Genomic DNA, 13,792 nt, shown 5'->3' on the forward strand with positions numbered 1-13,792 from the left:
TAAGAGCTCTCTTCCAAAGTATTTATTTCTGCTGTGTTAAGAGAAATTTTGCAGAAGAAAACCATATTAGTGATCGCATGCCAGTATATAAATGTTCTAAAAAAAAACAAAACAAACAAAGACAAAAGAACAGAATCAGAGTTGCATCTTTTGATTTAACTTTAGGAAAGGGGGTTTAAGGTAAAGTGTCAAATCAGATTGCATACTTGCATGAAATTGAGACAGTTTTGGCACCAGATATTAAGATTGGCTTTCTCTGCACCTCAGGCCCTGGTTGCTCCTTTGCCTACACTCTGTACTCTAGTATCTTTCCATCTGTCAGTCCTTGGATCAAACTGAGGTCAGGGCTCAGCTCTTGAACAAACAATATGCTTTTCTGAACCTGAGTACTGCCCACCTTCCACAGCAACCCATGGCTTCTGAGCTCTCCTCTCTCCTCCCCTCTCTTCATTATCAGTCTATTACCACCAACGCTTTGCTTTCTCATTCTTTAGAAGGGCCTCTGAGTATGAATTTTCCTCAGTAGATGTGGGGGACCTCATTCCCTGGTTAAACACAAGAAATTTAGAAATGTAGGTAGGTGTTGCAGCAAATGGAAAAGATCAGGCAACTCCAGTGTCATAAATATACAAAGGAAAACATTTTTAAAGTCAAATCACAGCATAGGCAAAAACCAGTTTGTGAAGATATGGCTGTGCCAGAATCAGTATGGGGTGCTGCTCCATGTAGAGTTGTACTGTATTATTTCATTCTTAATTCAGTAGAAGGGAAAAGGAATGATCAAAAATAGCTAAAAAGAAGACTTGAAATATCTTAAAATCTACCAGAGATAAAAGAATGTAAATTACTTTAAAAAATACTTCCTTGTTAATATGCTGATATTTGTAGTTTGGAAGGAAAGAATAGTATTTTTAGTTAAGATCATTTGTTTTAGACTTCCTCTTCTTGTCTCCTCTTGTTCTCACAACCCTTTGATCTCAAATGCCTTTTCTCCAAGGAGGATTCAGCTCTTCACCTCTACAAGTCATGCCTTTGCATTTATACTCTTGATCCCATTTCTTTCCATTTTCAGCAGCAGATCATCCATGCCTTTGATCTCTCTCTCTCTCTCTCTCTCTCTCTCTCTCTCTCTCTCTCTCTCCTTCCCTCCATCATTCAATCTCTCCTCCTTCTTCCCCTCTCCCTCTCTCACACATTTTTCAATCCCTCCCCCATCTATTAGTTCCTTCTCTACTTTCTATCTACTGGTCCAAGTATCCAGAATCCTTAAAAATTTTTCACTAGATCATATTCCCATAAGTTTATTCCACATTTCCTCTCCCTTTTGCAACCAAATTCCTAGTACTTCTATTTAGTGAGGTGACTCAATGGATAGAGTGCCAAGTCTGGAATCAGGAAAAACTCTTCTTCCTAAGTTCAAATATGGCCTTAGACATTTAGTAGTTGTAATGACTCTGGGTAAGTCATTAACCCTGTTTGCCTCTATAAAATGAACTGGAGAAGAAAATGAGAAAATTCTCCAGTATCTTTGACAAGAAAGCACAAAAATGAGATCATGAATAGTCAGACATGACTGAAACAGTTAAATAACAACAAATGTCAACTTTGTCGGCTCTCATTTTCTCCTGAACTTAAAATCTTAAATGTCAGTCTTATTCCCAACACAGTACCTTTCATATAGAAACTTAACAAATGGTTTAATTGAATCAAGTGTTTAGTTACTTTATTTCCTCTATTTCAATATTCGTTAATTTACAAAATAACAATGAATACCTTTTATGGAAGTAGTAATAGTGCAAGATAAAGAATTAGAGACAAAAATACATAAAGTCCTGCTCTTATTATTTATTATCTGTGTGACTTTGGATAAGTTATCTTTCTAAGTTTCCTCTCTGTTAAATGGGAGCTATAATTATCAAATGAAAGGAAGCATCTAAATACCAAAACATTGTTAATAATAATAATAATGCCATTTATAGAATACTTTAAGATTTGAAACATATTCACACAAATATTATCTCACTTTATTCTCACAACAGCTCAAAGAAGGCAGAGTTTAGGTTCCCTTACTCACAATAACAGTTAGTAAGTGTCTGTGGCTAAATCTGCACTCAAGTTTTTCTGACTCCAAGTCCACCGCACTATCCATTAGCTTCTAACCATAAAGTATTCTATATGAATCTGAAAAATAATCTACTACAATGATTTTTATTTTAAAATTCATGTTTATTGGCCAATTACACCTAAAGGGATTACACTGAAAATATTACCTAGCACTTCTACTTTTTTTATTTATGTTGTTTTGTTTAATCAAGAAGAGATGACAGAAAAAAAATGGCTGAGGACTATATCTATTCCATAAGTGATCATCAGCACCCAGAATCACCAAAAATTGCACAAGAGATTCAGAAAATAAAACCAAAATATGTGTAACTGCAAAAGCAAGAAAATGATATTATAGTGATGAGACTTCAGCAACCAACCTAAAATGAAGTTCCTTCTCAGTATGTTCAATATTTTACAACCTTTGATCTTTAGGGGACTTTTTTTATATTAAAAAAAATACTGGTGCCTCAGCTGTATGAATTGTGTGCTAATTAAGCCAAGTCCATACTCCTGAACAGGAACATGAATAAGGAGTTTAAGGCAAGCAAAGTTATTCTGATTACAATTTGTATAGATAACAGGTATTGGGTATTACAACGGTGCAGTACAACTCTGGGTTTTCCAGTGTGGAAGTGCCTTTCTTGAGTATGAGAAATGAATAGCACTTGTGGTCATCTAATAGTTTGATGTCAAGAAAATGTCTGTCCCTTTTAGACCAACTCTAGGGAAACCAGTGCTTCTCTTTTGTTTATCCTGATTATCATCTGAGTAGTACTAGATGAAGAGCGACATCTTGTGGTTATTTCAATCCATCAGCTAGTTACTATATAACTTGTATCAAATGATATCCCAGAAAAGAGGTCCATGGCATCAATCTTTGCAGGTGGAGGACTGCAAATTTTTCATAAAAACACTATTGGTCTTGCCTTGACCATGTTAATAATTAAAAACTGGGAGACTAACCTGCACCAAATAACTACTCTATGTCCTAGTCAAGGAATTTTTTTAGTGAAAGTTTTTTCCTGATTTTCATAAAAATAAAATTTTATTTTGCCATTCTGAAGTTCCCATTTTTAATATGACAGTGACCTGAATAGGCAAGAAATAGTGCAAACAACTTACTAATGCCTACAGTGATGGGTTACATTATAAATGCATGCAGTAAGATTTTCCAAAGGTAAAATCAATACAGATGCATCATACATAATACATTTTGATACAAAGCACAAACATAATATTGTTGGATTAAGTTTAGTCTAGAGGCAGTATTCAGTTTTTGTAAATGGGACTATATCCAATTCATCAAGATCTCCCCAGTTATTGAATCATGCCATGGAATTACAGAAATGTGTTGTTTTTACCATTAACAAGAAAATATAGCTTTCTAGCACTATTCATGAAGAGGAAGAGAGAAGAATAATTTCATTGTTTGGCCATTTCTATATGACCAGCCTGAAGCTGACATGGGGCAAATTTTTCACAGAAACTTTGGAGCCAAAAGAGACCATAAAGATCATATAGTCTCATCCTCTTTTTTAAAGATGAGATAACAGAGGCCCAGAAAGGTCAAAAGTTTTTACAAAGGCAAAAACTGAAGTCTTTTAAGTACAGGCCCACAACTCATTCCATTACACCAAATTACTCCTTACTGAATACCGAAATATACTTCAGTTCAGATTTCTTGTATTTATTCATGGTACCCAACACAAGAAAAACCAAGAAACTTCCCTAAGCCTCTCTTAGGCTCAAGTTTGGAAAGTAAGACTGCTTTGCTTCATCACTAATGGAAATATAACCCTTAAACAGACATGTTCCACTGTTTTTCTAGGCAAGAAGAACATATTCTGTTTGGTAATCTTAGCCAAATTTCCAACTGGAAAAGCAATTGACATTATTAAGATTTGAATGCATTTCTTAAAAAACAAACCAGGTTTAAATGCAATGTAGAGGTAAATTTCATACTCTTCTCCAAACCACTACCTTCAGAAATACTTTCATCCTTTCTATCACAAGCCCAAGAGCTCTAGTGAGACATCTGGGTAAATGTATTATTTAGGCAAGGGGACAAGCAACTTCTGGCCCTGGTGGACTAACAGAATAAACTGCTTGTCCAAACATTCCACATGGTGATATTTGTATCTTTTTCTTCTATTTACCTCTTATTTCTTCCCCCCCCCCCATTTCTACCTTAGGTATTTACCAGTAAATTATCAATGATATAAAAGGGTATAAGTGAGTGTTTGATAGCATTCCTGATGACCCTCCAAGCTAAGGAGGTGGATATCAACTGGCCTTAAAGCACTGGAATGAATTTCTGGTTTATATGGATAATGCTCATTGATGTGATATTACAAGGACAAATGAAATCAAGTTCTGAAAGCACTTTGAGATGCTCAGAAAAAGGAATGCATGCAAGCACAGGTTACTACTATTGGCTGCTTACAATAATAAACTCGGTAAATAATTCAGTAGCACATCCTTTTATTTATGTTGCAAGGGGATATTGCAATTTTGAAACACTGGTCTAGCTCTATATCTTTTAAATAAATTCACCTTGCCCATTGTTTTTAAAGATGGATTAATTCAACCTTGCAAACAAGTACTTAAAATTTACCAAAATACAAAAAAAAAAAAAGCCTATAACTTGCCCTCACCTCATGAGCTAGCCAGAGAGTAAAGGAAATTAAATCAGCACGCTTTCCTGCTCACTTGGGATAATTCTTTACCAGCCCTAGGAGAGCAGCAAGTGTCAATTGGAAAGGCTGCATCAGTTGCCATAGCCAACACACCACAAGCCTAGAAATAATTTTGTCTTGCTCTCAGTGCTAAAAACACATTGCCAAATCTCTTTCTGAAAAGCACAAAAGCAAAATATCCCATTCCTGCAAGCAGACCAACCACAAATGTGGTGCCAAGAACTTTTGGGGCCCTTTTCTTGGCCACCCGGAATGCTGTTGGCAACACTGCCGAGATTAATATATTGTTGACATGTCCTAAAACCTTGTTAAATGTTTTTCTCTTCAAGACACGCTCATAATAGGTTTCCAAGTTTGGTCGCTTTCCGCTTCCCCAGTTTCTCCTTGCAAACCCCAGGAACTTCAGTCGATGCAATGTGACAGCAAGTGATACGTCTGCCAGCGTGAAAGATTCACCACAGAGCCAAGGCTGGCAGCCCTCCTCTAATCAAGAAAAAGACACAGAGAATTAGCTGCAAGCACTATACAGGGAGAATGCAGGGTATATATGCTGCCTGATTACATTATTCCCTCATCTTTAAGAATGGCTATAAAGTTATCAACATTTAAAACTTCTATATTACTCCTAATGAAACATACTTGGCCAAGTTATATGATGCTTTAAAAAAAGTTAAGTTATTCTAAGCTAAAGGGATTTTTGTAAAACAGCTAATAGCTGCCCAAGTCTCTGGGTGAAAGATGAAGCCCCCTGGTATTTAAAACCTGCCTGACGGTTCATAAGGGACCCCAAGTGGCTTAAGGCCTCCAAGAAGCAGCACATTCCCCAGACACTCCCTGCTCATTCCAAGTAAACAACAGGTGTGCTTGAGGTAACAGGATCAAGTTTAGTCTGTAACTAGTCAATGGCATCACTGTATTTTTTTTAAACAGGGACACTCTGTCACCTAGTGCAAGGAAAGTTTCAGGTGACAGAACTACCATCTAAAGACTGGCATGCTGCAAAGGTAGGACTAACACATTTGGGAACATTAAAATTGTTTTATTCATAATACTTAGTCCACAAATGATCATGACTAGACCAAAATTCAGATTTTCTATATAAGGTATCTGAGTGACAACTCAAGATGTAGCAAATAGATCAGGCTAAACAGCAAGAAGACTTGAGTTCAAGTGTTCCTTCTGACACACACACAGTAACTTTATGACCATGCACCAGCCTCTAGTTAACTCTAAAATAGGGATCTTAGCCTAAGCTAATGAAGGTTTTGACTTATTTTTTTACATTTTTAAATACAATAAAACTTTATTTTTAAATGTAAAAAAACTATTCTTAGTTTGCCACCCATACAAAAACAGGTTGTAAACCCAACTCTAAGACTGAAAATTACAGAATAGTTGTTGATATGCATTAATAGAATTATTTCTACACTGGGAGTCCCCCATATTGATGAAATCACAGGTTCTGAGGTCAAAAAGATATGAATGTTTGCTGATCCAAATGATTTCCTCACATGTACTTTTTGTGATAGAAGTTATGCCTGGACAGGCAAAGTGTAAAATCTTTAAGCAGATTAATGCCCAAGAGTAAAAAACAAAACAAAACACTACAACTAATTTGAAAGAGCGCTATCAAATCTGCTTACTATTGGTTGCCATCTCTTTCACTAAAAAACTCTTACATTTTCTTCTTTCTGAGTGGCCATTAAGTCACTGGTTTTGCTCATTTCCTTCAAGTTACTATGGTCATAATTAAAATGTGAGCAGAAAACAGAGAAACAAATTAATTCTATCAAGATGAACACAATAGCTTTGGCAGGAGGGGACAGGAGATACACTTAAACCAGCACTTACCTGGGGTCTCTTCATTTCTCCTTTGCAATTCAGTTTCAACTTGATCCAGAACCTTCTCAAGTTCATCAAGTATTTTCTTCAAATATTTTACATTGTCATGGTCCAGTAGCTTTGACTAAGTAAACAAAAAAAGCACTCTGAACATGGTCAGTTTCTATGAGGGATGCACACAAATACAAAGTCTTCATCTTTTGAATCTACACATGTTATTCTAAAGGGCAGCAAGAGGGAATAGAATAACTTAGATAAAGTGAAAAAGATTGTTAGGAGGAAACTTCAGCTCAGAAAAGAAACTTCCTTTTCTCAATTGCAAGCAGGTTCAAATGACTACAGCAAGGAAAGGCTGGGGTCTAGCCAATAGAGAGAGGCATCAGAATGAACATTATATACAATCTATATAGAAACAAAAACCTCTTTAGGTCTAGATGAACTAGGATGGGAAAGTAAAGTATATGGTTAATGATGGTTATCTGATTTAATTTATTAAACATTTGTTGAATGCTTAATATTTGTAAGGTATTATATTAGGCATTTTGGAGATAGAAAAATGAAAAATTACAGTGCCTATTCTAAAAATTCTTTTAACTTAATAAAGACAAAAGGACCACCAAATTAGAATGCTATAAAATAGAGTGATAAAAAAAGAAATTTCCCCAAAAATGATCAGAAAAAAATATAAAGGACAGATCATTTTCACCTTGTAAAAAATAGTGATTCTTTATGGGGGGTGGGGGGGGTGGGAGGGAGTTGTTAGGGAAAACAGGTGCCACAGTCAGGCAAAGCACTTAGGTAGAAAGTAAGAGATTGTGGTGGTGGTAGTGGTGGTGATGAAAATGTTTTCCCAATAAAGTAGGATCAAAAAAGGAGAAAAGAAAACAAAGAGAGTAGGAGATAAGGTCATATGGAAGGGAATGAGGGGAGTTGTTGATCAATGCATCTGATGAGATCTAGGAATTGACTTTCTTTGAACTAGAGTCTTTTCTGCAGAGCTGGACATGCACACTTGGCCCTTTGTTAAGGGAGAGCACTTTGCAAGCAGGACACAGAATTACTCTGGTTCCCAATGACTGAAACTTTCTCCTGATTATAGTGACAGATTTGGAAAGGGGATGGAGGAGGTGAGAAACTCTTTATGGAAGGCTCCCATGGAAGCAAAGGAAGAAAGGAGAGAAAATACAGGGAGGGAGGAAGAGGAGGAATTAAAGAAAAAGATAAGAAATTGTACTTTAACAATTGTCATGATAGCTGTTGATAACCCTGGGTTACTCACTTTGAGCCGTTTCTGCTTTGCTATATATGCGTCCTGAAGGTCTGGATTTTCTTGAGCAAGTTTCTTTAATTCAGACTCAGTGTTACCTATTTGACCTGAAGTTAGGAACATTTTCCAAAAACAAAACAAAAACAATTTTTTTCCATAGAATACAACATAACACAGCATGGTGTACCTATAAAGGTGCAATCCAGTAAAACTGATATTTGCTTTTGAATTCATTCCCCATTAAATGTTTTACAAATACAATTATTTAGAAATAATAAATGTATAGAAAAGAGTAGAAAGAGGTTTCTTAAGTCTTTAGACTACCTCAGACTGTACTGACATGAACACTAAATAAGAGGAAATTTTGGGACAACTTGATCAGTTCATTTCCACAATATTTCCCCTTCTCCCTAAGTCCCCCATCAAGGGAACCATTCCACCCCTAGATAGAAATAGTGAAAGACAGGGAAATAAAGAACTCTGAAAATTACTGTAAAAAAGAGCAGAAAGATTTTGTTTTATTTAAACTATCCCAGACTTTATTGACTGGAACAGCAAACAAGAGTAAGTTTTGGGACAACTAGATCAGAACAGTTTCACAATATTTTTTCTTCTCCCTAAGTCTTCCATTCAGGGAACCATTACACCCCTAGATAGAAATTCTTTTCTGACTTCACATCCCGTTCCATCCCTAGACAGAAATTTTTTCCTGATTTCACAGCCCAGTGAGAGGTAGGGGATAAATAACTCTGAAAAATATTGTAAAAGTGATTAGAATACACCTACTCCTAGTTGGAGGTCGAAAAAATCAATATTTAATAGGAACAATAAAGTAATTCTAGAAGTTATCATCATAATTGCATATCCACAAATATATAAAGCAAATAATATCAAAACTCTAGAAACATATAAACTTAAGAAGGAACTGGGAAAAGGAATGTAGTGAGTAATATCATTATAGTGTATAATGTCAAGGAAATGCTCTGCCAATACTCTGCCAATTGCATGGCCAAGGCTTATGGGACAGAATATCACAGACTCTAAGTTTTGTCTGGACATCAATAATCTATCAGGAAGAATAAAGCTTGGACCTATCATTTTATTGATATAGAGAAGAAACTCCCTCTACAAATGCAGTTTTATAATCTTAGAGAGTTGCCTAGGACACTGAAAGATTAGATAACTGCCTCGGATCTCACAGTACTGTGTCAGAGGCAGATTTGAACCCAGGTCTTCCTGCATTTAAGATCACCTCTCTAGACACTGCACTCCATTGCTTTTCAAAGCATGAGCAAAATTTTTAATAATCTTATTATGCCCAAATAAAATAGCAACTCTTTATAATATTGGAGAAACAGAATCAAAGGTTAAGGTGAGGCATCAAATGAGGGGAGGTAAAGTATAGGGAAGACTAGAGCTAGAAGTTAGGAAGATTAATATTAAAAGAAGAATTGGGGCAGCTAAGTGGTACAATAGATAGAGCACTGGCTAGGAATTCCGGAGGACCTGAGTTCAAATCTTACCTCAAATACTTAACAATTGCTTCACTGTGTGGCCTTGGGCAAGTCACTTAGCCCTATTGCCTTAAATAAATAAAATTTTAAAAAATACTACAAGGCAAATAAAAATAGCCTTTCATTTTCCTACCTAAGAGTGACAAATTTTCGATTAATTTCTTTTGTTTAACATTACCTAGTATAACCATAGGTCAAGGATGTCCAACCTTTTAGCTCTTCTGGACCAATGCCCAACAAAATCCCCTCAAGGGCTACATACAGAATTCAATGCTCATTCATGAATATAATGCAACCAATACCACCAACTAGCAAAACAACAAATGCCAACAGTCACAAGTTGGACACACCTGACATAAGTCTCTATGGTAAAGCTAATAAACTCTATTGAAATATCACAGAATAAGTTAGATGTTCATTCCTCATAGGTCAACACTTGAGATCATGATGGAATTGTAGCATGTGCCCAATATCCCACAGTTAATCAGTGGAAAAGCAGGGCAAGAACCTAGTTATCAAATTACTAGTCCAACCCTTTTCCACTACATCAATGTATCTTTCCACAAAAGACTCCTATTTTTGTGGTGTATGTAGCCTTGACCTCTAAAATAAACATGAGGAATTGGGATAATCAAAAAAACAAGTATTTACTTAATATAAGGCACAGATTGGTGAAACTGAAGCATCTATTTTCTATGTTAATTTGGGGGATATATGTGAAATAAATTGAAATGCCCTACCCATGACCATAAGAAATGGTAGAAATCAGACAAATGAGTTGTAAAAGAAATGTGAAACAAATCCCAAGGTCCCTGAAGTCCTTACATACTTCGAATCCTTGTTGTTGCATAAGCAGGAATCATGGAGTCCACTGTTAGTTCTGGGTGTAAGATGCAGCCATGTGTATAGGCATCCATAGGTAAGGAGTCAAGGAGTTCTCGGTAGTGCTGAACTCGTGGATAATACATGCTTTCTTTTTCAGGTATTAACCTGGGTGTCTTTTCTAAGATATTCATGTATAAAGGAAAAAAACTTAAAATTAGGTACCGTAATCAAAAAGAAACAATTATGATAAAAATTATAAGCATTATCTCAGTAGAATTTAAATGATAATAGGAATTATTAAGAGTTTTAAGAAGTAGAAATTATAATTGTAAATCATGAATTCTTAATTAGGCAATTGAAATGACATTATACACAAGATTACAAATATAAACATTATAATGAACAAGGATGAGAGGACCTCCAAAGAGGAGGGGTTTTCTTTAAATTTTCTTTAAATTTTTAAATGTAAATTCATTATACTTAATGTTGGATCTTTAGGAAACAGGAAAGGTTTCTAAGCCCCACAGAAATTGCCACTTTTAGCTATTCCTTCCCAAGAACTGTCCAAAAATTCAAATATGAAATTTGGATTCACCATAAATTCTTTTTTGTCTATGGAGTGCCCCTTTGAATCCATCAGACCCTCCAGCACATTGCTACTCTTTACAGTGAATATTTGCCTGAGAATGGCATCAGAAACTAAAAAGATAACCCAGACACAATAGAGTATCCCATTCAGCATCCATTTCAGAGACATGTTTGAGGATAAACAATGACAATAGCAGTCCAAAAGGGTATGAACTTCATATCAACAATCAGTCAGACAGGACAGAGAAAATTAGCCATTGTGAAAGCTTCCATATATCCTAAATCTACCCAGCTCTAGAGTCTATCTTCCACATGATAAGTCACAATCCAGAGCTCCTTGGAGTTTCTCTATTGGCATTAAAAGAAAATCCCAGCTGGATGTGTGAGTTTAAGTCAATCATATGCTCCCTTGTCTACTCACAAAGATATAGCCACAGGAAAGGAATTTCAAACTGTGCATGTCTTAGAACTCCTAGAATGGCAAAGTAGCTTCTATACTCCCTAGGGTTCCCACAGTTTTGGGAAGTCGGCATATGGCTGCTTGGTAGATTTCATAGTTTTATACATTGTGTGCTAGTTGTTATTTGGTTATAGAGTTAATGCTGAGTAAAATCCACTGAATGCAGAATTCAAGCATCAGTTTCTGTAGAGAGCCAACTGCATTATGCCAAAATTATATGTCTAGAACTCTTTGAATAATATTAAGTACAAGAATGCTCTACAGTTTCCCAGTTTCTAGTTGGGTAAATCTATAAATTCACATATTCCTTGACAGTAAATTGTTGCTGTCTTATAGAGAGAGGCAAAGATAGAGGAGAAAAGATAGCAGACTTTCTGAGAATCATGGAGAATACTTCTATCTTGAGGGTCCAGTCAGTCAACTGCCAACAGATTCCCCACAACCCAGAGTTTCAAAACTTAATAGATAAACAGACAATTATTGATTCATTAAATGCTGCTGTTTAAGACATGAGGTATTATTGAATCTTATTATTTCATTTTATAGATTAAGAAATGGAACCTCAGAATGATTAAATGGCTCCAAGGTACCATAGCTAGTTAGCGGAAAGGAAATGACTTTCTATTTCTAAGCCAGCCCTCTTTCAACCACACAGCTATGTATCTCTTGAGATGTTTTTTCAAAAAATACAAATTCCAAAGATCATCCAAAGAGAAGGAAGTAATTATAACGTCACTTCAAAAATCGAGTCTCTACAGCATTCCCAAAAGAGTATAAGTAAAGAATAGGTAAAGTACAATCTCCTTAGTCAACTCCATAATTAATACTGTTTCAGCTAACCTGCTTAACTATTCCTTTATTACTTTAATGAATGATACTCCATTCCAGGATACAGTTCTGACAGTCCAGACTTTCCCATGCCCCTATCAGGGTATTTCTCTCTTTTTCAATTTCCTTTATATGTTGTCTTCCCCAAAAAGAATATAAATTCCTTAAGGACAGGTATGATTATTCTTTCTGATGGTTGGTTGGTTCTTGTTCTTCATTGTTGAAGAGGCCCAAAATGACATCACCATGTTTGAGACAAATTACAGACCAATATGAACTCAGAATGCTCTACCACGGGTTGGGCACAAATAGTCCATGTGAACACCTGGGGTGGGTAATCTAAACTTATGGATGTCACATTTCCTTTGAGCTGCTTCAATTCTGCCTTCCTCATAGAGCACAGTCCCCTCACCGTTGAGGGCTCACCATGCTGGGTGGTCCAGTGCTAGTATCTCCTATGCTGTACAATCAATTCAAAGTTCTTCAATAAGATCTTCAGGGTGTCTCAGTATCGATTCTTCTGACTCCTGTGTGAGCATTTGCCCTGTGTGAGTTCACCATAAAATAGTTTTTTTGGAAAGCATATGTCTGACATTCTAATAATGTATCCAGCCCATCATAATTGCACTCTCTGTAGTAATTTGGAATGCTAGGCAGTTTAGCTACAGAAAGGACCTCAGTGTCTGGTATCTTCTCCTGCCAGGTGATCTTCACAATTTAAATACAAGAGATTCAGTTTCCTGACGTGGAGCTAATAGGCTTATAGCACTGAGGTCAGCACAATGGCTCTGTTGACCTTAAGTTTGGTGGTCAGTCTAACACCTCTTCTCTCCCTTACTTTCTCTCAGAGTTTCCCAAATACTGAGCTAGCTCTGGCAATGCAAGTGTCAACCTCATTGTCAATGTGTACCTCCTTAGAAAGGATGCTGCCAAGGGAAGTGAACTTGTCCACAGCACTCAAAACTTCTCCTTTTGCTGTAATCAATGGTTCCACATATGGATGGTGTGGTGCTGGCTGATGAAACACCTGTGTTTTCTTGGAGTTAATTGATAGACCAAAATTAGCACCAAAAATAGCAGAGAATTGATCCATATTTTGTTGCATCTCAGCTTCAGAGTCTGCATTGAGTGCACAATCATCTGCAAACAGGGGTAGCCAGTTGGCATAGTGGATAGAGCACCAGCCCTGGAGTCAGGAAGACCTGAGTTCCAATTCAGCCTCAGATACTTAATATTTCTGATGACATGTGTATTCCCAAATTGTTGAGCTAAGTGGCATAGTGGATAAAGTATTGGACCTGAATGTCAGGAAGACTCCTCTTTCTGATTTCAAATCCAGTCACAAACATTTTTGGTGTTCCTGGGAAAGTCACTTAACCTATTTGCCTCTGTTTCCTCATTTGTAAAATGAGTTAGAGAAGGAAATGGAAAACCATTCCAGTATCTTTGACAGGAAAACCCCCAGTGAAGTCATGAATAGTCAGATGTGAGTGAAAAATAACTAAACAACAACAAAAAGAAATATTTCCAAAACTAAGCATAGTGCCTAGCACCTTGTAAATGCCCAATAAATGCTTGTTTTTTGTTGATTTCACAGGTCCTTTATTAATGTCAATAACATAAAAACTTCAATAAACATGTATTAAGTATTTATTATATATTTAGT

General features: G+C 36.2%; 1 protein-coding gene across 3 annotated transcripts in view; it reads right to left on the reverse strand.

Annotated features, from left to right (window-relative positions):
• Positions 1 to 1,718: 1,718 nt before the first annotated feature.
• Positions 1,719 to 13,792, reverse strand: part of GDAP1 (ganglioside induced differentiation associated protein 1) — a 39,471-nt gene continuing 27,397 nt past the window's right edge. For all 3 annotated transcript variants that reach the window (XM_074203761.1, XM_074203762.1, XM_074203759.1), the window contains 4 exons: positions 10,255 to 10,428; positions 7,924 to 8,018; positions 6,654 to 6,768; positions 1,719 to 5,285 (listed from right to left, as the gene is read on the reverse strand). In XM_074203761.1, the coding sequence (XP_074059862.1) occupies positions 4,903 to 5,285; positions 6,654 to 6,768; positions 7,924 to 8,018; positions 10,255 to 10,428 (767 nt within the window). In that variant the 3' untranslated portion in view covers positions 1,719 to 4,902. The remainder of the gene's footprint in view (positions 5,286 to 6,653; positions 6,769 to 7,923; positions 8,019 to 10,254; positions 10,429 to 13,792) is intronic.

Source organism: Macrotis lagotis, chromosome X (genome assembly GCF_037893015.1).
Source record: "Macrotis lagotis isolate mMagLag1 chromosome X, bilby.v1.9.chrom.fasta, whole genome shotgun sequence".
Classification (NCBI taxonomy): Eukaryota; Metazoa; Chordata; class Mammalia; order Peramelemorphia; family Peramelidae; genus Macrotis; species Macrotis lagotis.